At 33.8% G+C, this 27,030-nt stretch overlaps 1 protein-coding gene across 1 annotated transcript; it reads right to left on the bottom strand.

The window, feature by feature from the left end:
• Positions 1-26,830, bottom strand: LOC124540579 (guanine nucleotide-binding protein G(I)/G(S)/G(T) subunit beta-1). The gene is made up of 8 exons (XM_047118263.1): positions 26,579-26,830; positions 9,249-9,365; positions 7,254-7,399; positions 4,690-4,860; positions 3,761-3,883; positions 2,835-3,036; positions 1,044-1,260; positions 1-342 (listed from the first exon to the last, which is right to left on the bottom strand). The coding sequence occupies exons 2-8, from the start codon at positions 9,303-9,305 to the stop codon at positions 236-238; spliced, it is 1,023 nt and encodes a 340-aa protein (XP_046974219.1). The 5' UTR covers positions 9,306-9,365; positions 26,579-26,830; the 3' UTR covers positions 1-235.
• Positions 26,831-27,030: the final 200 nt, after the last annotated feature.

The following is a 27,030-nucleotide window of genomic DNA, read 5'->3' as shown; positions in this document are numbered from 1 at the left end:
AATATTTGAGCGATAATATTCCACATCGATCGTTCGAGACAATCGATTCGTTTATACTCTTAAATGGATCGATTGCAACAATCTCATCGATTCGTAAGCGGTGAACACAATTTTCCATAAATTCTAGCCGATACATAACGATAACGGTTTAAATTTCTTTCTTAGCTCGTTTCAAAGTTGACGCACAGCACAAACAGAGGGGGGCGTGGGGGGTGTGGCGGTGGGGGGGGGGAGCTTAGTTCCAGATGCGCAGGAACGAGTCCCAGGAGCCGGTGGCGACGGCCATGCCGTTCTCCGTCACGCCGAGGCACGACACGCGGTTGTCGTGGCCGGCAAGGATACCTGGTGACAAAAAACTTAAAGTTAGACATTGGCAATATAAATTATTAAGTAGTTATATTTTTAATTATAATGACTTATGGCTTAGCAATGGATTAAACGAGCTCTGTGACTCATATGTATAATTGCAGCACATTTTTCCTTTTTTTGTTTATATTTTTAAACAAGCTTATTTAGGAACATATTAACAATTACTAATATATTGTCGCTTGGTAATTTAATGTGTTATAAGTAGTACTGTTTTTTTTATCATTTGTTTAATGAACTTCATATAATAATATCTTCCAATAACAAAACAGAATTAAACAAACTATGAAGGCAATGACTACGATAGTAAGGGGTCATGAGTGCATAGCACTCCCAGATACCTTCCTAGAGGGGATAAATAAATAAATATGAGACAACATCACATACATTACTCTGATCCCAATGTAATAAAGCTTAAGCACTTGTGTTATGGAAAATCAGAAGTAACGAAGGTACCACAAGCACCCATACCCAAGACAACATAGAAAACTAATGATAATCTATATTGACTCGGCCGGGAATCGAACCCGGGACCTCGGGAGTGGCGTACCAATGAAAACCGACGTACACGCCACTCGACCACGGATATCGCTATATAAGCTTCCTAACGAAGCCCTAGCTCCCAGAGCTGGAGTCGTGAGACAGTCAGTAAGGGGGGGGGGGGGGTTTGTACCGACCGGCGCGCTCGCTCTTCATGGAGTCCCAGACGTTGCAGTTGAAGTCGTCGTAGCCGGCGAGAAGCAGGCGGCCGGACTTGGAGAAGGCGACAGACGTGATGCCGCAGATGATGTTGTCGTGCGAGTACATGGCCAGCTCCTGGTCGGCGCGGATGTCGAACATGCGGCACGTGGCGTCGTCCGAGCCCGTCGCGAACGCGAAGCCCGACGGGAAGAACTGCAACCACACACACACACACTCAACTCACACATCGACTCATACAACTCCATACAATTCACTGCAACCCACAACCCACACACTATACTCATACTACTCCATACAGTTAATAATGAAAGAAAATCGTTTTCACAGATCTGTATTTATTGATCGTTTTGCCTTCTTTATGTTTTTTATTTGTTGGCTTTGAACTACAATTAAAAATGTAAAAAAAAAATCACTATCATCGTTGTCACATTGAACTGATTTAACTTTAAAGATGACATTTACGATTAAAATAAGTGAATATTTTCGTTCCATGTGATCACAAGTTAAACTTCGTATTTATTGTTCAATTAGCTATTACATATCGTAAAATCAAAGTTATGTTGTTAGTTGGTACTACTAAGTCTTGTCTTATTATAAAATTTCCTGTATTATTATGGTAAGACATAGTTATTGCTTATGATAATAAATCAATATCGAATCATCTGAATATTTATGTTTCTACTTATTTAAAAAATAGTTAATATTTTCTTACAATAGGCTATTTGACTGGTTTTAAAAATACATTTTATATTATTTAGTAGATGTAAAGGAACTCAGTAAAAGTTTTTTTTTTATTTCAAATACATATTTGCCGAAAAATATCATATTTAAAATTACATATTTAAATAGCGCGCAAAATCGCTACTTGAACAATATGGCGCTGCAATGGGGTCGGTGACGTCACTTTCCTGTATTTTAATCTGTGGTACATATAGTAGAAAAACAAAGTTTACGAGAAAGTGACTTGACCATAAGCCCGGCCAATCAGGAGTGTTTTGTATCACGTGACAAACGTTTGAAAAAATGCATTTTTATTTATTGATTTTTGAATAAATTAAGTATTATTTTCAACTTTCGTTAGTTAATAACCATTTATAAACTCATAATATACACTGATTACAATAATTCACAATTTATTTGTCGCATTGTCAAATAGCCTATTCCAGTAGATGTTGTTGCAAATCGATGACATCCACTATAGTTTGTTCGCGTTAAGAATGCAGTGAGTTGTCATTGTTTACCGGCCCCTTTGACCAATCAAATATTTTCAAATTACAAAGTCAAGTTCGAACGTGATGGTTGTGGATTTAATTAATTATTAACAGGTATTTTTATTATTTAAATTAAATTTTTATTATTATTAACTGATATTAAAAAAAAAATACAACGCTAATTTGTATAAATAAAAGTGCGAGAAAAGCTACGACTACGTCTTACAAGATTTGCCATGTGGGATTTAGATGATGTCTCGCTGACGAACTCGCTGCAGAAAATTATTTTACTATAAACACTATATAGTAATAGTGATTAAAATATTAATGACTCAATTTCGAGTTTTTACGTTAATGTGTATTTTTTAAATTCATTACACTTAGTCTTTAAAACAAATATAATTTGTTGGAATTTTAATTTTTAACACAAATATACATAAACCTTTACCCTTCTTTTAAAAAGATTTGATTGGTCAGGGGGCGGAGTAAGGCCGGTAAACAATGACAACTCACTGCATTCTTAACGCGAACAGACTATAGGTAAGTTTGGCTCACCGTGACGGCGTTGATGTCGCTCTCGTGCCCCGGGAAGGTCTGCTTGCACTGGCAGTCGCGTATGTCCCACAGCTTGGCGGACGCGTCGCACGCGCCCGACACGAACGTGCGCTGGTCGGGCGCCAGCGACAGCGACATCACGTCGCCCGTGTGCCCCGTGAACTGCCCGCACTGCTGCCCCGTCTCGATGTCCCACAGCGCGCTGCCACACACACACACGCATCAGCACACGCACGCACACACGCACGCACACACGCATCAGCACACGCACACGCACACACACAGAGCAGACTACGGCTCGAAGCGATCGAAATATGAGATATCACATACATTAAAGTAGTAACAGCCTGTAAATTTCCCACTGCTGAGATAAGGCCTCCTCTTCCATTAAGGAGAGGGTTTTGAACGTATTCCACCACGCTGTTCCAATGCGGGTTGGTGGAATGCACGTGTGGCGAAATTTCGATGAAATTAGACACATGCAGGTTTCCTCACGATGTTTTCCTTCACCGCCGAGCACGAGATGAATTATAAACACAATTAAGCACATATATATATAGTGGTGCTTGCCTGGGTTTGAACCCGCAATCATCGGTTAAGATGCACGCGTTCTAACCACGGGGCCATCTCAGCTCTCTTCACATACATTACTCTGATCCCAATGTAAGTAGCTGAAGCACTTGTGTTATGGAAATCAGAGGTCACGACGGCACCACAAACACCCGGACCCAAGACAACATAGAAAGCTCATGGTAATCTACATCGACTCGGCCGGGAATCGAACCCGGGACATCAGAGTGGCGTACCCATGAAAACCGTTGTACACACCACTCGACCATGGAGGTCGTCAAATTATTTCAAAATTACTTGCACACGATACAAATGATATCGATTCGCTTCGAGAGCTATTTAAACGGGCAACTCACCAAGTCATGTCACCGGAGCTGGTGAGGATCTGGTTGTCGTCGAGGAAGCGGCAGCAGGACAGGTAGCCAGAGTGTCCCGGCAGCTCGCGCGACACGCGCACGTTGCCCTCGCGCGTCTTGAGGCTGAGCAGACAAAATCAAAATCAAAATAAACTTTATTCAAGTAGGCTTTTATAAGCACTTTTGAATCGTCATTTTACAATTAAGTGAAGCTACCACCGGTTCGGAAAGTAGATTCTACCGAGAAGAACCGGCAAGAAACTCAGTAGTAACTCTTTTTTAACATTTAAAAAATACAACGTCATGTTAATTAAATACAATTATTTCAATTTATGTATCCTGCTTGGAAGTCAACAGGTATTAACTCCACGCTTTTTTATCATCTACAAAATCTTGTATCGAATAGTATGCTTTTTCTACCAATATCTAGTTATTCCATCAGACCCAAACGAGACCATAACTATAACTGTAAACTTGTGATAGAACTCAATCTAAAGTCCTACAATACAGTTAACTTTCAGTCGAAGGAGATCATTGACATCAGTGTCACTTCAACTATAGACACTACAACAACAGCCTGTAAATTTCCCACAGCTGGCTTAATATACCTCTCCTCTCCCTCTGAGAAGAAGATTTTGGGACATATTCCACCATGTTCTTCCAATACACATGTGGCAGAATTTCTATGAAATTAGACATACAGTTTTCTTGACGATATTTTCCTTCACCGCCGAACACGAGAATTATATGAACACAAATTAAGCACATGCATATTCAAGTTTGCCTGTGTTTGGACTCGCAATCATCGGTTAAGATGTACGCGTTCTAACTTCTGAACCGTCTCGGCTCTCAGCCACTAAAGGCAGTTCAAGGGTTCAAGGTGAGATACTTCCTGCTATGTGACCACCTTCCTGGCAGGCTGGGGTTACCTGTAGATGGAGCAAATGTTGTCTAGGCCGCCGCACGCGACGTACGAGCCCGACGGTGCGTACGCGCACGTCATGACCCACGACGAGCGCAGCGGGATGGCGTGCACCTTGTTCGTCGTGTGGCTGTCCCACACGATCAGCTTGCCGTCCTGGCTGGCCGACACCAGGTTCCTGGGGGACGCGGCGTTTTGGAGTTAGCTCAGCGGACAACTTTACACACGTTACATACACTTATTTTGACGATTTGAAATGTTCAATTGTTTTTTTACTTGCAACATTTTTATATTCAGATTGTTAATGATAAATATCAATATGGTTTCAAAAATTGCGGAAAAAGACCTCATTCCTCATTGTAATTGCAAAAGTAACTCTACAGGACCGATTTAAATGAAATTTGGCACACTAATAGTCTAGAGCCCGAGAAGGGTGGCTTGGCTGATCTTTTGGAAACAAAGACCTTTTGGTATACAACCAATCATCAACGTGTTACTTTAAGTTAATTTGTTAATATATTCGCGAGCCAAGCTGCGAGTAACTACAGCAATATTTAGATCTTACAATTGAGCTTCACTTCACATTTATAAAGAGAAAATCCATTCTGTCAACTATTCCTTCAACACTCGGTAACGTATACAATAAACGGAGTGGGTAATAAAAATAGATCTCAGCAAATTTCAAAACGTTGAAAACTTGCTGAGATCAAATCAAATGTATTTTATTCAAGTAAACTTCGAATCGTCGATTAAATGGTCATTAAGTATGAAATACATGTACAAAATCAACACACGTGGACACAGAACCTTATTTGTGTAATATTTAAGTCTACGTGCACAAAAATATGTATACACAACACGTAGATGTGAAATAAGCTATTAATACTATCCTTAAAAAGCTCAGTAATGAGACATTTAAAGATTATTTATTATAAAAACATTTTTATATAAATACACATACTTAGGCAACTTATAATTCCGACTTGTGCAAAAATGTTCCAATCGATAGAAACATTAATGATGCTGAATTCAAACTTGTAACAAATAATTTTACGCATATTATTTTAAATACATTTCTTTTTATAACAGATACTGTAACTATAAAAAGAGTTTTCTCTTGTTAATTTTAAAATACTATATTTATGTTTTTGTTGTGTGGAAATTGAAACATTTTTGCACAATTTTGGTAGCAATACACCTCTTATCCCAAATGTGGATTAACCAATCAAATCGCAGCAATTTATCTCTCCAATAGTGTCCTTGTATTTGATTTTTTTTTCTTTTATACACGACTCTTAATAGATACAAAATAAATAAATACGACCTATTTACACGTGAAATGAGCGGATTTCACCGGAAACCATTGTTATTGTTATTCGTACAATCTCGCATTCGTTCCTTCCATCGATCGTCTTGAGGAAATATCGATAGATTATTTTGTTATGTAACAGTTTCTTTTATAATCTCTCTAACTTAATATAACTCTAGTTAAATTATTATATAAATCAAATCAATATTATTCAAGTAAACTTCACAATGAAGCGTTTTTGAATCGTCGATAAGTAAATACTACCATCGTTTCAAAATTAAAAGCAGCCTCTAGTGACAAGTTTCTTCTAGGTAAGAAACTCGCATAGTTGCTCTTTTCAAATGAACAAATTTACAATGCTGTTCTTTACAACAATTAGTGTCCTGTGATGGAAACCGAGCCTAACGCAATTTCTTCTAAAAAGAACATGTTTTCTATTATTTTATTGATCTTAGTCCACAAATAACTTGAATCCTGGGAATATCTTGAATGAAACAGGGCTAGGCCCTGTAGAATATAAATCTGTCGAACGCACACCCAAATTGTAATTCACTAACCGTAGACGTTAGTTTATCTATCACCAGGCACCCAAATTTAACGTCGTCCGAATTTATGTAATTTTAATTCAAATACCATTCCATTCAACATCATTCAATCAATCAATGCATTACCAATTTGATGGTCAAACAAACAGTAAACCCATTTCCATATTTAAATATTAAGTTTCAATGATAATTTCAAGTTTGTTTTATTATTATTAATCTATAACACATGAAAACTCGTTTTCATTTTCACACAAAACTCGTAAAGAATAAAGTAAAAAAGTAAAAAGTAAAGTAACAGCCTGTACATTTCGCACTGCTGAGATAAGGCCTCCTCGTCCATTAAAGTGAGGGTTTGGAATATATTATAAACCACGCTGTTCCAATCCGGGTTGGTGGAATGCACATGTGGCAGAATTTCGATGAAATTAGACACATGCAGGTTTCCTCACGAGTGTTTTCCTTCACCGCTGAGCACGAGATGAATTATAAACAAAAATTAAGCACATATATATAGTAGTGCTTGCCTGGGTTTGAACACGCAATCATCGGTTAAGATGCACGCGTTCTTACCACTGGGCCATCTCAGCTCTTAAGAATATACTTATTAAATACGTGTACTGGAGAACCTATGAGGCTTGTATGGTTTCCAGGATTTCTAGCAATTCTGAGAAGGAGATTGTCATCTATCAACACGTCATCAACATGTATACACGTTACCTAGAATCGCTGCCCCAGTGCATCGCGTAAATCTTGGCGAGGTGTCCGCGCAGCGTGCGGCGCGTGCGCATCTGAATGCGCCCGATCGGCTCCAGGTTGGCCGTCGCCTGCGCGAGCGACGTGTCGCATGCCGCTTTACGGGCATCCTGCATGAAGAACAATACATCATATTTAAGGCAAATACCACTAACAACAACCTTACATATTTTGATAAATGGTCGAAGGACAAGGGCATCTGGTATCGGACCATACAACCTTTCCCACCTAATCTGCCTTGGATTGACACAGTATTATTGAATAGGAAAGACGTAGTCACTGCTTTATGGTTGCGATCTGGACACATTCCATTAGGAAAATTTTCGCATCTGATGGGAGTGGTTCCGCATCCTTATTGCTCTGTTTGTGGAGTTGTGGAGGATGCCTATCATGTTTTGATGGGGTGTGTCAAGAACGAAACCATAAGACGCCAAATCTTTTGTGATAAGCTGTTTTTTTGTAACGTTGGAGAATGTAACAGTATTCTGTCCATACCTGATTCTGTCTCGGCGAAGAAATTGTATAAATTGATTGATAGTGTACAAAGAAGCTGAATTAATGTAAATGTTCAATAACAGGGCGACATAGTCGCTTAAGCGACAAAGCTCTTAATTAAAAAAAAAAAAAACAACCTTACAAATTATTATGTAGATGCAATATTCTTGTTTCATAAACAACTGTCTTAAATTTTAACGATTTCGACGTGATTCAGTGAAAATAATTGACAGCGCTCATGTCAGCTTCTACGAATTAATAATTGAAAACGATTCGAATTCGAAGCTTTCACCTTAAAACGTAACGACGATTAGTTTCCAGAATATCGGACCGACAATTGAGCACTCGCTAAACAACCCGATCACGCACCGTTTCACACGAAAACTCACTAAGATTAAAACATTTCCCGAGAAAACTCGCAAAACGTCCGTGACCGCCGGATTTAATCGACCTTGCGGATATTGTGCCTACGTAGCGCGTATGATTCGAGTCACTCAATATACTTATGTATTGGACGTACTTTTTGGCAGTGTCTTATTGTAACTTTTAAAGCAACATCTGCGAAATGCAAGCCTCACCTCTAAGGAAGTCAAGAAATTCCTAGCAGAAGATTTTGTGCGACCATATTGACTAATTACTTGGCATTTCTTGCACAAGTTTCTATCTGTACATATCAATCTATGATATTATAGCGTGGACTTGGAAATAATAATTCTGTCTGTAACGAGATAGTTTACACGGGAATTCTTACATTTGGACTTTGATTTGGAAAATGCCATAAAATATAATTACTGGAGTCTTCTGTAGACTTGACCCTTTCTGCCCATAAATGTTTCTAAAAGTAATGCTTATTTTGGTTTGATAAATGATTTAAATGTGTGCATAAACACACATGCACTCTTTTGGATTCTTTACATAGCAATTGGATCGCAATCTTATAAGATGGAAGAGTTGAAGCGTTGAACCAATGGCTTTATGTGTTTTCCGAGCACAAGGATGTAAACGTCCAACATCCAAACTTGAGACATTACTTGAGAGAAAAACTCATTAACTCTACATGAATATAATACCAAGTAATAGAGTTATAATACCGAGGGAATAGTCACGGCGCAGTATCCAACGCCTACACGTGACTTCTTTAGGGACACAAGGTCGTTAAATTAATAACTGATGTAATTACACATGGCATATGGTATTTTTAGCATTCAGGGTAACTGACAACCTTAATACAAAGTGTAAAACCGTGTATCCTAGACGAGGAATATATTAAGCATATGGCACATCAGTGGCCATATACGCTGCGAAATCTGGCAATTTGGAGATGTATAAGTCAACCGTTATAAATTTCAAATATGTGTTCATTTGTGCGCGTAATTTACCTTTCAATAACCTTTTTAACCGAAACTGCGGAAAAGAACAAGCTTTATAATCCTTCAAATGGATCGTTTTATAGTTTTTACGTACCCGGATAGCATTCTTAAGAGTTTCCGCCTCCTGGCGCAGGCTGTCTAACTCGTTCATTTTTGGCGTAGAAACTTTTCCTTGCTTACGTTAGACTCTTGCTACGCACTCGGCACCAAGCTGCAAAGAAAGAATCACTAGTTATTGACACTATCATAAAAAAGAAGCCTTCCGCCTATTAGTGGCGACATGGGAACCCAGTAAACTAAAATATGTTTTAGTGTTCGATTGATGGTCCAAATCCCAAAACAATTATTGAGTATTCGCATGCTTCCAACATATTTAAACGTCAACAGCTAGCACACTACATGTAACAAAATCGGTTGCCTAATCACTAAATAGTATGAAACAAAGTAGCTTTCTCTTCTCTGTCCCTACATCCCTATGTATGCTTAAATCTTTAGCATACATAGGGAACGGATTTTGATGCCACACAATATAGTAAAGAAACGGAAACAAAGTCTGTAGTATACTTAGTATCAACCGTGCGAAGACTGGGCGGATCGCTAGTATAATTAAAATGTCTAATATCAATAAAAGTTTACATTTCAGTATATTACCGTATGTATTTTGAAAATGTGCATAGTCTATTACGTTTAAAATCTACGACAAACATTCACTCGAAAGCACAGGTCGTACCCACACAGATGACTCCGCGTCACGAGCGCTTTCGCTCCGCTTGATTGAAGCGTTTTAATTGTGACGTCGTCAAATATATTTTTACTCATTCGTTTAAATTTACATGAATTTAAACGAAACGCTAGATTTTTTGATGATTTGCTTTTATTTTTATTTCTATTTGAATGATATTTAGATAAAATTATGTCGGGATTATTTTAAATTGCATAATATAGATAGAGAAACTCAACCAGAGTTGAGTCATTGACTATACAAAAAGGATTAATTCGTTGTAAATTTCACTCAAATAAATTAAATTAAAATTCAATATATTATTATATTGTACAAATATCATACAAATATATATAATACACCAACTCATGAAATTCCAATGTATAATATAATAATATACATAGCTATTTGGTTAGGTTAGGTTAATAATATAGTCATTTGACGTTACAAACATATTTATAAAATATATATTTTCTATTTTTAGTGTCTTACGACTCCAATATCTATGGGTGGTATCATCAAATAACCGATCGTCCAAAAAACAGTTCCTCGCGTCAGAAATACACCACCAACTTCGGTAACTAAATTTTATATCATCTTTCAAACCGAAACACAACATTAGGAATTGCTGTTTGGCGGTAGAATATATGATGTTATACCTACCCAGGTGGGCTACGAAAGCGCCATCATACATTAATAAAGAATATATCTGTACTAATATGTGATTACGATCCAATTCTATTTCATATGTTTCACTGGTACAGAGATTCATAATTCAGTCATTGAATTTAGATAATTTTCTTTATTAATCAGCATTCGTGAGAAGTCTGTTCGTCAGTCTACAAATAATTTTGAACTGAACGTACAACGTTTCCGATTAATAGTAAATATTATTCTTACTCTTAAGTAGCCGAGTGGCAATCCAATTAAAACAGCTGATAACACCAGGAAGGTAAGCTTAATTCCCTTAAGGTTATCATTTGAATAAATGTGCTTTACATGACCGTGTTTTGCTGACAAACGAATACAAAATTAAAACCAATTTTACCTTTTTAATCTATATTGTGATACTGCCTGGTTAAACAAAACTACATTCTTTATTTGAATGTAGTATATAGTATATACACAGCAGAACCATGGACTACACGTTTGTGAGGACAAGACGATTTATATTATTGCAGGACAAGCAAATAGGCCACGTAAATATTTTATTGCGGCCATTCCTTATATCGCCAATGCGCCACCAATGAGAACTGAGATGATATGACCCTTGTGCCTGTTATTATACTGGCTCACTTACTCACCCTTCAAAAGGACACAAAATCTAATTGAAATGACGAGTGAGCTGAGTATATATATAAAAAAAAATTAATCAATCAATAGAATATTATACTAATATTATTAACAAAAGTATGTTTGATTAGGAAATACATCCGACTGTAAAGCGTACCAAGTTAGTTTCACTTTATAAATACACATTGATTTTCCCTACACATAGCCATGTGACTTCACAATTGATACCATAACCGAACGCCGTATATAGCACAATGATGTATTCAAATATACATCGAACAATTACGTTTTACTTTTAGCAATGGCTCGTTGATTATACGATATATTGATGTGAAACACTTTATTAATTTTTATTTACAAATAAATTTGAATAATTAGTATGGATATGAATACGTTTGTATGTGCAACGTTTGAATGACGTCAGTGCAACGAATTTCACCTCTATTGCGTTACTGTGGTGTTGCAAACGTTCATCGGTGTAGATCAAAGGATGCGACTGTTTTTTTTTTTAAACAAATCCATATAATATTTTCCTAACCTTCTCCTCAAAGGAAGAAGTCCACGGAAATAATTGATTATGAGGAATATATTTTTATATTGTTTAAAGAAAAATAAAAAAATCTACTTAATAATTTATCCAATATAATATCGTAATCGTTTGGTTTATATTGGATAAATTATTAAGGATCTTACACGACTAACATAAGATACGTAATAAAAAAATGCACCAGATATTAAAATCAAAACATTTTAGTGAAAAACTACCATCGATACAAAATGTGAAATCTTTAGAGCTTCTACAAAAGGACACAGTTATTATTTTTACACTTAAATAATAATCAGTAATATAATTAAGACTTCAGTTTGTATGTCTTCACACGGGATTTATATAACATTACAACTTCGTAAAGGTAAGAAAGGCACTATTTTCCTTCCCACCTTCCTGAAAAATTTGAATGAATGGATTGCCAAGAAATAAATCTATTTCTAATAACAAAGAATGAATTATAACCATTTTTTTGGAAAATCCATTTCTGAGCTATACTTATATATAATATAGCCCACAAATGAACGAAGTGAAATAGACCAATAAATAAGCTTTCAATCTACTAACACGCATTGGCCCAGCGTGGTGTAATACAGCCCACACCTTCTCAAGAGTTTATGCCCAGCAGTACATTTACGTGCTATTTATTTACTAATTAAGCTCTTAATGATCTCTAAGGTTATCTTAGTTCATAGACATCCAAAGTATAAAATTTATTTACATTTCTCGCGTACTAACTAGCATCTATCAAGAATCTTTGTTATTTGTTTAAATGAGTTGATATGTTTAGTTTTTAGTGTTATTGTACAGATGGAGTGAGATAACTACTTGAATACATTCTTCAATAAAACCATTAATTAAACTTCTATTTTAGTTCTCGTGGCGTTAGAGAATAATAAAGAAGCAACTTCTTCAATGAACATGTTATTAGACAATCGTTATTATTTACTTAATTGTAAAGTTAGCTTCACTTAATTGTAAAATGACGATTCAAAAGTACTTGTAAAAGCCTACTTGAATAAAGTTTATTTTGATTTGATTTACAATTAAACACTGATGGTTTTTGGCGGTGTATTCTTGGAGAGTGAAGTGATTTAAATATTCTGCTTTTTTATGCTATAGGTGGCGAAAGGATCACCTGATGGGAAGTGTCACTATCATGGGTATCTGATACACCGGAGGGCTTGAAAGTGCGTTAACAGCCTATGAAGGCATCTAAATGCAAAGGAAACGCCTAACAGTCAGGAAGTACATTTGATTTCCTTTATTCCAAAACTAAATTATTAGGACTCAAATAGTTCACGCCATATTTTTTTATTAGTAAATTAAAATAGATATTAAAATACTATAATACAATTATTGTTTTCATAGTAGCAATTTGCTTTGCTCCTTTTCTGTGATAGTTGCTTCGTTTGCTATCATTCGTAGAATTGAGTATAATCTCATTTAAAACCTATAAAAATTCAAAACTTCCATTTCAATTGATAAATTTCTCAAGATCCACGAAAAAAAAACAACAAACAAAGTACTTTATAATAAAAGTATGATGAAATAGCTTTAAATAAATTACGATCGTGCAGTTTCTATTAACACCGGCCCATTGTTTTAGTTCTGAGTCTGACGTACTATTTATAAACGCTATATATACTAACAACTGTTTTGTTGAGCCTTTGTTTGTCACTTTCGGACATACAATTCAAGCTACAAGTGTGAAGGGGACAAAGAGTATTTGACGCTTGGTCCATTAAAAATTAGATTTATATTTATTCTAGGATCCGTTGTGGTATGCTGTTACCTGTGACACTTTAGAGGGTTGTTTGGGGTAGGTGACGAGCGATAATCAAAAATAGAATTATCAAGAGGGTTGTTTGGGGTAGGTGACGAGCGATAATCAAAAATAGAATTATCAAAGTATATGTATGTTCATATACAAAAACACGTTAAAACTAAATTTGCAAGTGGAGACGAATGTTAGTTACAATTATCAAGGAGGTACTAAACCTGTTTACCAATTTATTACATTAGTAAAAATTGCTTTGATTAATAAGTGGATTATTTTTAAAAAGTAGGCGTAAGGGCAAATAGACCACCTGATGGTAAGTGGTCAGCACGGAATTTGAACGTTGGCGCTATATTAAATATTAACCACCCTTACATGAGTCACCATCCTTGGGAGCCAAGATATAATGTCCACTTGTAGTTACAGTGGTTCACTCACCCTTCAAACCGACCAAAACAATACTACTTTGTCATCAGAATATCTGATCGTAACTACAAAGAGGGCTTGCCCAATCTAATAAAAAAATTTTTTATGGTATAGGTTGGTGGACGATCATATGGGCCACCTGGTGGTAAGTGGTCACCATCACAGATAGAGAATGACCCTGTTAGAAATATTAACTATCCTTACTTCGTCAATGTGCCATCAACCTTGGGAACTAAGATGTTATGTCCCTTGTGCCTGTAGTTACACTGGCTCACTCATCCTTCAAACTGGAACACAACTGAGTACTGTTATTTGGCGGTAGAATAACTGATGAGTACCCAGACGGGCTTGCACAAAGCCCTACCAAGTAAAAAATCAATAACATTTTCAAAACAAAAAAATATATAACAAGTGAGTAGATTATCAGCCTACCTGTAAGTGATCACCTGCGTCCACAAACACTAGTACTGTAATAAGTATAAATCACAATCAAAGCTTATAATGTCAATACGCCGCTAACCACAGCATTCGATCTGCGCCTGCGCGCAAACCCGTACAAACCAGTTTGCGCGGGTAAGCTCGTTTACGGTAACTCGAGCAAACTTAAAAGTGCGGCTTATGCAATCATTGACCTGCTAAGACGGTTATACTCGATCCTATGGTTTGAGTTGCTATGTCCTTTTTTAAAAAGAACTTAGTGGTATGTGATCCTAAATCAGTAATTCAATTTAAATAATTTATTACATAAATTTCACCAGAAAAGTCTTAATCTAAACAACTTTAATATAGAGTAAAAAAGTTGATAACGTTCAACGGGTTATAAAATACGCATCATCCAAGTTGGCTGGACAGAAATCAGATATACCTATACTAACGATAAAAAAATCTTAATCGAGCAAACAAAAAAACTCTTATCTATTATCATTACTTATAAACATTTCTCAATTGTTTTACACGCGCAAACGTTTGAACCAACTTTCGGCCGGCCGACATACATTGCGCATTATAAATCAATTAACGAATACACATTAAAGATATCACTAATGATTTCTCGTCGACTTTATCTCAATGCCAAACTAAACATTAAGTTATCGTAGAAAACAACAATTTAGTTATATAAATGATATTGAATATCGATAGCGTAATGCTAAACAAATACCGATATATAAAATAATTTTACATAAAATATAGATAATTTTAAAAGGCCACATTTTTGAGTTAAAGGGATCCATTTTTTTTTTCATAAATCTTATTTCAGCTAAGCATAATGACGAGGATTATCGCAGCAGTAGAGTATCTTTTTTTGTTCCTATTGGTCGATGTAACTCTGATTGTAATACACAAGACAACCACCTAAACTTCGATGATATTCAAGTATCGGTGGTATGGCTGTCATCATAAAAATTGTAAGGGGTTTTTAGAGGCTACCAAGTAAGTAAACTGAGTGAAATAAGTAGTGAATTTATTTAGTATTTGTTACTGCAGCGACCCCAATAGCCATTGTTTTATTGATTAAGTGATGTAAATACTTTCGACGAAAAATTATAGAGCACTTTATCTAATCTTGTGATCATTTTATCAATTTTTCATCAACCTAAAATTTTATCGAATAATTCATATCAAATCGAAGCTCAGTCGATGATCGATTCAAATTCTTCAACGTCCACTGACTTCCTACTTATTTATTCAGAACAAAATGGTTATTTTTCGAACATGACGAATCAACCGATAGGATACCTAGTTGAAGATTCATCTAGTAGGATGGGGGAATAACCTGACAGAGGCTTTTGTCCTACAGTGGTGTAATCACTGACTGTTACTTTATGTAATAGCATTATTATAATAATAAGAAACTTGATATGATATGACAGGACGAACGAAATAATTTCGTCGATCATCTCGCTTGTACGGAATTAACAATACCACTCTAATTAATGATAAGAAAGAAGTCGTTGTAGTTTCAACTGAAATTCTTATTTTAAATCATCTTTCAAATAAATGGATAAATGGATGGGATATTTACGTTCTATTATTAATTATCAACTAATTATCGCCCCGGCTTCGCTCGCGTTTTAGAAGTAACTCGTTGCATATGCCCTTACTTGGAGTTCAAGCTGGCTTGCTTGCAAGACTATGAAAGTAATGAAGAATAACGAACATTTTTTCATATTTTCAGTACTATTTCTAGATCAGGGCCTATCATCGATAAATTTTAAGTAAAGGGCGAATTAAAAACCCTGTATAAATCTAGGATTAAGAAACGATATTTATACACTAATAAAATAAAATCAATCCAAAAAAGAATCAAACGAAAAAAAGAATCGTAAAAGTTAATTTACATGTATATAACTTAGGTACAGATTAGATAAGAGCATTCTAAGAAATAAAAAATTGCTTTTTAAATATATATCGGGATAAAATAACTTTTAATATGAAAAATCAGGCGAAATCAAACTATATCGACTAGGTATCTGTCGTGCTGTATTTTCTGACGTAATCGAATAATCCTAAGTAAAGGATAAAAACATGTAGAAACTAAACTTCGCAGTTCATAATAAAACTTTTGCATGACGTGACTCTCCGTAATTATAAACAAACGGACAATGAAGGTGTCATTATTATTACTTATATAAGACGTTAGTCACACTCCTATTTTTTTCAATTTATTTTCTTTGATACAAGAACATCCTTAAAGATCATAGTGAGATTGTACTTTTCGAATAAATAATTTGTATATGAATAAAAATTAAATTGGTCCGTTTTTTATTTTTTTGTGCAACAACTCAACAACAACAAAACAACCTCAGGATTAAAGGTGTTATATAAATATTACATTGGCTGTTGTTTTCTGGCTTGAAGGGTTAGTGAACCCTTTAAACCGAAACACAACAGCAACAACTATTACTTAATATACTAAGACATTTATTAGTACACCGTTTCTCTTCGGTACGACATATTTTTTACAGAGAATAATTATGTGTCAAAACCTCTGTTAACATTTAAAATAAATACCTCGACTGTCATAAAACAAAGTAACAAGGAATATTGTATTGTGTTATAAACTTTAAGGATAGTCTTTATAAATAAAATATAACGCAATGGACTTTCGTTAGAAACGTCTAACGTTACATAAAACCTTTGCCTTTGGGTTTCTTTTCAAAAGATTTGCTGTTACTATTATATTAGTCTGTTCGCCTCTTACTGAAAACTAAGAAAATTAATTTTAAAAAAACTCGTCGAGGTTGCATTTTGTACTTGGATATATAATATTTTTTTATCCCAGAAAAATTATTTGTAATCACAAACGTATTCATATTTGTATTTTACATGTAAACTTTAGTCAATATAACTTAAAAATAACTCCATCTCCGAATAAAATCGACTACATTTTGGCAAGTTTGTCAAATATACTGCAGTATATACCTACATTTATTATCTGTCCGTTTCGACCTTATACCATTAATATTCACACAAAGTTACCCCTCCCATTTCCTCCCTTTCAAAGTTGAAATTTACAGAAATCCTTTCTTAATGCCTACGATATAAATCGGCACTCAATAGTTTTGAGTTATTTTGTGTTGACAAGACAATTATAATCATAAATACCCATATATACAGAAAGAAAATACCATAAGGAAATAATTTTAAAATTCCATAAGACAAGATTATAATTACATACAGATACGACGCTATATACGTTTTCACTTATAATACGAACGACACTTTCAGTGAAACATAATGAGGATATAAAAACAGGCTATAATTATATCGTACATCTGTACATATTTATGTGTTAAATATACACATAAATACGTACTTAATTCGTCTCCGTTGTACTTTTCCTCGTACACCATTTACGGTATGTAATATTTATATGTAGAGCTTAAGGCTTAATTGTTATTTTTATAGTGTCCAGAAGTATATCGTGTTCTTTTGAACGGTCTGAGCCATTTTAATAAAAGACATAGGGGACACAACTTTAAGACTATTGACTGTTGTCATCACATTTTGAAAAAAGCCTATTAGCATATAAGTGCGCAGCATTAGCCGAAAGTAACAACCTGCGATGTTGCAGTTATGCAGGGAGAATTAAGAGTAAAGCAGTATTAGTGGAACAACTAATCATAGTATCGTTTATTCATTGCCAGATTGACCACTTACAGAAGTCTCAATTAAAAAACAAACAAAACACAACTACGAAAATGCTTGTTATGAAAATAGGTGTAGTCTTCAACAACGTTACGTAGTAGTATTAATATGTCTAAAAAATCAAAGTATTAAAGATCATCCGACATTTCGGACGTCGAAACAAAACATTTTTCCTTTGTACAAAATCAAATCGTACTCAAACATGTGATCGTTTACTTGAAGGACCAAAATGAGAAGAGACACCTTATTCCAATTTTCTGTTCTTTTTTCATACTAAATTTGAAGTTAGGCTTAAACATCTAACAACCTGAACCAAATGGTACGTCGGAGTCAAATAACAAGCGTAAAATTACTCAGCAACGGTATCTATTAAGCGATTTTAAACGCGCCTCACACTTCGTTTTTATAAACAAAATTGTTCGATATTCGAGTGTTACGAAATACATCTTAAAATATCTCTTTTACTATATCGGGTAGGCATTCTGCAGCTGAATATTTTAAAAGGTTAAATTAATTGTACAGGTGACGAAATTGTACATTAAGGTACCTTAATGACCGTGAAATCTTACTAAGATTGTTTGTGTTTTTCTAAACATACTTTCGATCCTACTTTGATTGATATGAACCATCATACCATTTACCAGTATAGTACTACCATAGATAGATACCCTAAGTAATAAGCTACGGTAAGGTAAATCTTATTCTTATATTTTATTAGATTTAATAATAGACAAAAATATGCCCTTTTTGTGGTGAATTGTGGAAAATATTAAGTGACCAAAATTTTTTGGAATACTAAATTTTATAAGAGACGCAAACCATATCTGTATGTTTAGGAACATGAGAATAAATTCGATACTTCTAAAAATTAGATAAGATGAATATATAATGAAACAAAAAGGCAAAATAAATTTTAATATTAGGTATATTTAAACTAATCTTTAAAAGATAAATATACAGTGTAGTCAAAACAATTTGCAGATTCATTGATTGTTTCCAGTATTACAAACTTATTATTAGAGAAACTTTTGGAAGTTGTCAAATTCGTTGTTTAACAAATCTATTAGATCGATCCAAATTAAAGCTATCATATCGAATACACAACGAAAATAAACGGCAGAAAATTCAGCAATTACTTCGTGTACGTATCAGAAATAAAAATATTTAAAACAAGCAAGTTTTCTGGATAATCCTCTACTATACCCATCTATACCCATATTTCTTTATATTATACTCATTGAAAGATATCTGAAGTGTATGAATTTTTATATCCACCTAACAGAAACCACAATCAGACCGGACTGCACTTTTGGCACTTCGAGAAGTTTATGTTTCACTGAAATTATCGGTTCGGTAATTTTCCTATAACACGATGAACATAAAAATAGAAACATTGACCTCAATATAAAAATACCGATTGCTTAAAATATCATTTTTATTAGCAACTATTATAATATAGAACGAGAAATGAACAATGGATAGATAACATAATATAGTAACGCCCGAAACTGTCCCGAGTACACCCTGATAAAACACGCGTGCTGAACATAGATTATGCATGGAATCTACTTTACAGCTAGAAAAGTATGTGCGGCTTCTATACAGAATAAACTCATCGGAATATAGACTTTATTACGAATGCACAAAACTGCTTTCTATACAGCATATCTCAATCCAAATGCTACGTAGGTGGAAATTATTCGTAAGAATATATTGTCGGCAACAAATATATCATAGGGTTCATAGTGCATTATAATATTGCTAAAATATGACTATGGGACTTCCCTTATGATTCATCGGTGAAAGTTACTGTTATATTGATCCGTCTGGGACTGTGGTCGCCGTGCGTCCCGTTCCGTCCAATCAGAGATGGGTTTATATGAGTTATATATATCGTTCGACAGCTGCTGACACGTTTTAAAGGGAAATCAAATGATTTAGATACGAATCATATAATCTTCCGATGGAAACTTATCAAGATAACACCCTTTTGTAAACTAGCTTAGATATAATTTTCATTGTGATATGTATACGACATTATGATGTATACATATAAATAAATAGTCGTAGGGCTTATTGTTCCAGCAAACAATTTACTCAAGTACAGTATCCAAACAGTTGACGTGATAAGAAATTTTAAGCCTTCAATGCTAACGGAAATTAACACGCTATGACGCAGAAACAAAAACGACGAGGAATACTTGAAATGGTCATCGAATGACGCAAACTCATGGCTTTCCTTCTCGCGCACCAGACGGACGCACTTACGACAAACGTTAACATTGTTTTTCTATATTTAAAATGACTACATCAAAGAGAAAGTAATTTGACTACTTGTAAACTCTGGTACTGTAAAGCACTTCCAAATTGGATTTTTTCATACAGAATACGACCCCCGAGATAGACACATATGTACAGTTAGAATAATTAATCTGCTATATATTAGATGGCTAAATCAAAGAGACACTAATATACAAAGCACTCTTTTAACAAACCGCACTGCAAAATTGGAAGTCTTTTTGCGAAGCATGATCTGACCACTAAAATCTACTCTATCAAGAATAGTAACAAAATATTCGGTTACAATAATACATATATCGTGATTTTAACCAATGTATTTTGCTTAACGATGCGAGGCACCGTTGGGAAAACATGGAAGGACAAACTTCAGCATACTTCGTTTTTATGTCCATATCGATTTAAGCTATATAAGGTAAAAAAATCCTTAAAAGTTTATTTTATATTACATTTTCTGACATTTTTTTTTTGGTTACTGCTAGGTAAAGGGACCCTTTCTTTTGAGGATTGGAGCTTATCCCACCCCTCTGACAGAATTTGGGAGGAGTTCTGAACTTACATAAATAAGACATCCTTTAATTATGATAAAAACGCCCATACATGAAAAATAAGTAGTTGGAACATTTGTATTAAACAATTCAAACTAAACAGAATTCCATTAAAGATACGACTGACTCGAGATACGAGATATACATTTAAAACAATGACATGAAACTTGGAACATCTATCAATTATCTACGATATCAGATTTCGGCTTCCGATTGGCAAGCCATTACATTCTGATGTATAGCTGTCAGGTGATATTGGCAATATACATGGATACTACCCAATGGGATCGAATATGATACAAGACCTATTTGATAGAATATAATTATAATCTGCTAAACCCTATTAACACAGTTAGGAATCCATTAAGATGCCAAAAATATGTTCTTTTTGATTAATTATTTCTCAGTAATTATATCATGTTCAAATGAAAGTTAAATCATTTTCTTGTATAATCTTGCGTATAAACAAAGTATAGGTAATAGATAGCAATACATCTCGTGTATCATATTGTATATTACACATAAATGACTTATAAAAAAGCACATGTTGCTTTAAAAAGTATTAAGTGTTATGCTATGGATATAAATTCTAGTTTATGGTCATTTGGACAATCATTAGTCTGCCCAATTGCAATGCTTATATGATATATCTATCGTTTGAAAAAAATAAGATTTTTTCTCATTTTTTCGAGTATAAGTAAACAGACTATGTATCGGTACAATTTTGTGTTACTATTAGGGTGGAAGTAAATACATTCCATAAAATACATCACAACTTTCAACAATATTAACAAGCAAGGATTAAAAGGATTAAATACAATAACGGATAAAACAAAACGTTACTGTATCACGTAGAAAACAAATGCATTAGACTAATGCAAATTAATTACTAAACAATCGTATACATTATTAATAATTATATGTCGTATTAAAGAAAGATATATTTGTAATCCCAGATAAGTACAAACAAATTGACTATTCAATAAATTGGGTATTTCCTAAACGTTAGCAACGGAGCTACGTTAACGCAAACAAAACGCGACTAATTTCTAAAACGTTCAAAATTAATACAGTCATATTCAAAAATTGAACAAATATTTCTTTATTTATTTTATATAAATCGGCAGAATAACAAATGGGAAACGAGACGGAGTACCTGAAAGAATGGTGTCCACTACTAGCCAAAGACATTTGTAGTGCAAGAAATATAAACCACCTCTTAGATACCCTTTTTATATCGCTGGAAAAACGCTTTACGCGCTTCCCCCACATGATGGAAAGTGGTGGGGGGGTGTACTCCCCGGTTTCCTGGACGCCGAGTGCGCCCAGATCCACCGGGTTTACCTACTAAAAAACCAGCGGTACCCTCACCGTCTCTCGGCGGGCGCCACGGGATCGCTTACGCATGCTGCCGTGACCCCTTAGATACCCTGGCTAACCCTTTCTTCAAACACAACAAAAAACAAAGTTGCACGCAGATCCCTACCACATAGTAGAAATAAAAACATGAACCTTGGACTATATTTCTTTAAAAAAACAAACTTAAAATCGATACAATGAGCAGGGACTAAGGACAAAGAAATTACATTAGCTTTAAAACGACAAGCGTTATTAAAATTCCGTAACATGAGGACGTATTATATACAATAAATTGGCTGTCGGCCTTTAAATTAAACTCTTGGATCGTTGTGGACCACTTAATTGAAGCAACTTTATCTTAATCATATTAATATTACAACTTCAAAGATTGGATTTTTTTATGATATAGATAGGCGGATGAGCTAATGGCGCTATTATAAATATTAATCATTCCTTAAATCATCAATGCATACCAACACAACAATACTGGATACTACTGTTTGGCATTAGAAAATACGGTTGGTGGTTACTACCCAGATAAGCTAGGCTACTCTATCAAGATTAATTATACTATCAAATATCAAATGAATCTTTTTTAATACAATAAAATTAATACTAATCTAGGGATATATAATTATATCCAATAAAATGATGAGTCTTAAAGTTTAAAATTTGACTTATAGAAAACAACAAGAAAGTCATATTAATGTCTCTGGGAGACTCCAATTGGTACAAACTGAAAGTGTTTAGGTGATACTGTAATATATCTAATAATATTACTAAACTAAAATAATGAAACACATATAAAAATAGAGATTTAACCAACTTTTAAAACCATTTAATAAGGTTTCATGAAATACATAAAAAAATATGTTAATCTATTATTTAAAACTCAAAACATTAACATAATAAATGCTCTAAATGTAATTTAATTGTTTTATTCATAACAATGAACAATATGATCATTACTTGTAAATGTTATGCATATTTTAATACCATATTTGAGAAAATATTCTCATGTTTGAGCTATCATAAATCTTTTTCCATTTCAGGCATTTTGTTTTAGTCATTTAAAACTTAAGTCATATAAATACAACAAATTACATGTTTAGTACTTTTGACAAAATGTGATGATATATTCGAAAAAGAGATCAACAAGTATGCTACTACAGTTAGACCCTCAAAAAATAGTATAATGTTATGACAATGATATTTCATTACAATGTGTTAAAATTGTATTTCTTAACATACACAAATTTTACTCTGCACAGATTCAAATCTACAATTCCTTGATAAGAATGTAGTATCGTAAGCGCTATCTTCTTATCTCATTTATGTGTAAAAGTGAATAGATACAGCCCAATTTGTTATTCACAATTTATATTAACTTAGAAATATTCGCTATTTTATTACAAGGATTCTCTCTTTTTTAATATCAAATTACTGATGATAGAAAAAGAGAAATGTACATGTATCTGTTCCATTCACATTGGCAGTAAGAATAATGTCAAAACAAGTATTAGGTTATAAAAGTATTATCTCAAAATGTTATTTTGTAACAACAATTTGCTAAATTATGCTGTGCTGTATAGTTAAACTGAACACCTGCTAAAAACATTAATAAGTAGATTCTCAGATAAACATTCAATCGATTAATTTTATCTAATGTTGTTGTTTTATGTGATAATAAATAAATAAATAAAATAAGTATTGGACAATGTCACATACATCACTCTGATACTCAATGTAAGTAGCTAAAGCACATATGACAAAACAGAAGTAATTAAGGTACCACCCAGATCCAAGACAAAATAGAAAACTAATGAACTTTTCTAAATTGACTCTGCCAGTAATCGAATCGGACCTCGGAGGGGCGTGCCTATGAAAAACGGTGTACACACTACTCAACCACAGAGGTCATCAGGATAATAAAATCAAAAACAATATTCTTTAAAACAATCCTAATGACACATCAAGCATTTTAAATAAAGGTTTTCAAAATTATCATACAGATATTATTGCTCATGATTAAATCTAGACTAATTTATCAGGCCTTAATATGTCTATTTTGATCATGTACTCAGGTGTGATGTTATAAAATAACAAATGAATATAGATAGACAATATGCCTTTAGCACTGCCCTCTTTGTTATTGTTTTTTATTTTTAATCTGTGTGTAAAAATGATTAATTAAATTTGAACTTGTATATTGATATAATTATGTAGTTTATATTTTGCTAACGTCAATAGTGATATTGCAGAAGCTGTAGATCATTTTTCTTAACACAGCTACCTTTATTATAATCCTGTCACTAACTTTTTTTATGCATGATAAACAATTATATTTAATTTGTGTCATTATAGTAATATTTCAAATTTATTATATTCACTCATATGACAAATTTGAAATATAACTAAAATTGAGGGCAAATTTAAATTTAATATGGTAAAGATTTCTATGAATATATTATTACTGGTCAAAGGAAAGTTCATTTTCAGTGTTTTTAATGAAAAATAAGTTACCATGACATTGATTCTATTAACATTATAAACTGAATTAATACCGATAACAAATATCCAAATTTTCATTATGAACATCACATTTACATTAATAATATATTATGTCATAATACACTCAGTATTGTACGACTTAACATTAACAAGCAACACTAATTTTGACAGACACTGAAAGAGATCTGAATATATAATGAAGGATTCAGACATGACAAATTGCAATGTCATCTCAAAAACAGACTAAAAATCACGATTTGACGAAAACTATATTTCCTTAACTGTTAATGTTTCTAAATTGATTAACTTTGCTCTTAGAGCCTCGGTCTAGTCATCAACACACCTACCAATATGTCATACAGCAGTAAATAAAGAAGAGAGTTAAAGACGATTAAGTTGTTATTTATCATTCCAAAAACAATTTTATTTAGAAGTCAAATTTAATAGCAAATGTAAAATGTTCATAATTCTGCATTATATTGCTATTTCATTTGTATTTATAGAGTTAAAAGAGACGGGAAACCTTTTTGTCAACCTCATTGTCAATTTAACTAAAAAGTTACATACAAGAACCACTGACATTTATATTTACAACATGTACCTAGGAAATTAAATGTTTTTCCTCAATGACTCAAATTATATTTGTTAACATTCATTTAAAACAATAAATATTCTTGGTAAGGTAAGATTTTAGTTATGAATCGAAACATTGTGTTACGTTAACCATATTAATTTGTAATTTTAATGCAAGCGTATGATTAAATAGATAGTCAACAATTATTTCATCATTTAATCATTCACAAATAAATTATATTTTGTATTCTTAGTTAAGGAAGTTATTTAATTTGAGTTTTTTAAAATATTTGTAATATGCTCTATTTAGTGACATTAGTTAAGCCATTCACATCATTTAACTATATTTTAAATCATTCATAAATCTGCTGTACGAAATAACTAATATTGCAGCAATAAAAATTAATTCATTCTTTTCTGATAAAGGGGTTTAGAACATCTTAGAGAATATGATGAACACAATTGGCATGTCATGGCAGAATGGGGTATCAGTATTGATGGAATCTTGCATCTTGCTTAGCCATTACAAATATCACAACAGCATGTATATTAAAATTATTTGAAGTTAATCTAACACTATTACAAGTAATACAACCAAATAATTGATTTAAAATGACTTTAAAGATCTTTTTTTAATTGATATATCAATTTAATTGTGTGACATTTTGATAAATACTGTCCAGGTTCAATAGATTTAATATTATAGCACGCAAAATTAAAACATTAATCACGTATATCATCATTACATATAAGCGAAATTTGCAAAAAATATTGCAATATTAACAGAAAACGGGAAAGAAAAAACAAATAAATAGCACATAACGCCCAAAAACATGGGGGAAAATTACATATTGATAAGGCAAACGCATAAATCGATGTTCTCCATATAAGAGGGCCGTGCCTTTCAATTTTCTATACATATAACAATATAGTCAATTAGTTACCTTTATATTTCGACAAATTCAGGATATCCTTCCGTAAAGTAGGCCCCTAAGCGATACTACTGATGTATCGTAACCACTGAATTGATTAATTCATCCTAGTAACAATAATTTCAGACATAGGGTGTACCTACCACGCATTCGGCCGGCGACCATTTCAGAGTTCATCGACTATGCATTTGTCACACCCTAATACCGTAAGTCGGGATTGATTATAAGGAGTCAGATATATGAACAGAAAATAAGCTTTACGAAAATGAATAAAGCAAGGATTTTACCCCACAATCAGCGATCACTTCGGTAGTTCCTCCAGTGGTTTTCGGCGCTTCCTAAACCACCATTAAGACTGGATCCTATCCTTTTGGCACATTTTGTATCTTTCCGATAACACTACACTGAACTAGGGATTAATCACAAGTTTTTAGCACGGCCTCTTCCACCATTTAGTACTTCATACACCCTCAAGCTCAATCCTTTTCACGGCCATTTGCAAATTGCGTCAAAGTCCCTTCTGTCCTATTGGTGCGTTCTGCGCTAGTGTAGATAGATTCGATTGCGCTCTCTGGAGGTAAAATAAGGAACTAAATCTGTTGCTATACAAAAATTTACTTTATTGCTAGGTCATAGGGTATACTAAGCATCTTATTGATTGCACTTACACTGTTTTGGAAAAAATAAAATAGGGTGCGGTAAGGTTTGTTCGAGAACCCCGTATCGTGACGTCAAACTG

This window comes from Vanessa cardui, chromosome 25 (genome assembly GCF_905220365.1).
Source record: "Vanessa cardui chromosome 25, ilVanCard2.1, whole genome shotgun sequence".
Lineage (NCBI taxonomy): Eukaryota > Metazoa > Arthropoda > Insecta > Lepidoptera > Nymphalidae > Vanessa > Vanessa cardui.
The sequence above is the reverse complement of the archived record's forward strand: the minus strand, read 5'-3'. Positions and strand labels throughout refer to the sequence as shown.

What these genes read in the sequence shown, in the direction of transcription:
- LOC124540579 (XM_047118263.1), bottom strand. Translation starts at nt 9,305, where the DNA reads ATGAACGAGTTAGACAGCCTGCGCCAGGAGGCGGAAACTCTTAAGAAT. An exon ending in CACTGGGGCAGCGATTCTAG is followed by an intron (nt 4,861 to 7,253) that starts GTAACGTGTATA and finishes CGCGTCCCCCAG; the next exon opens with GAACCTGGTGTCGGCCAGCC. An exon ending in AACATTTGCTCCATCTACAG is followed by an intron (nt 3,884 to 4,689) that starts GTAACCCCAGCC and finishes TTGTCTGCTCAG; the next exon opens with CCTCAAGACGCGCGAGGGCA.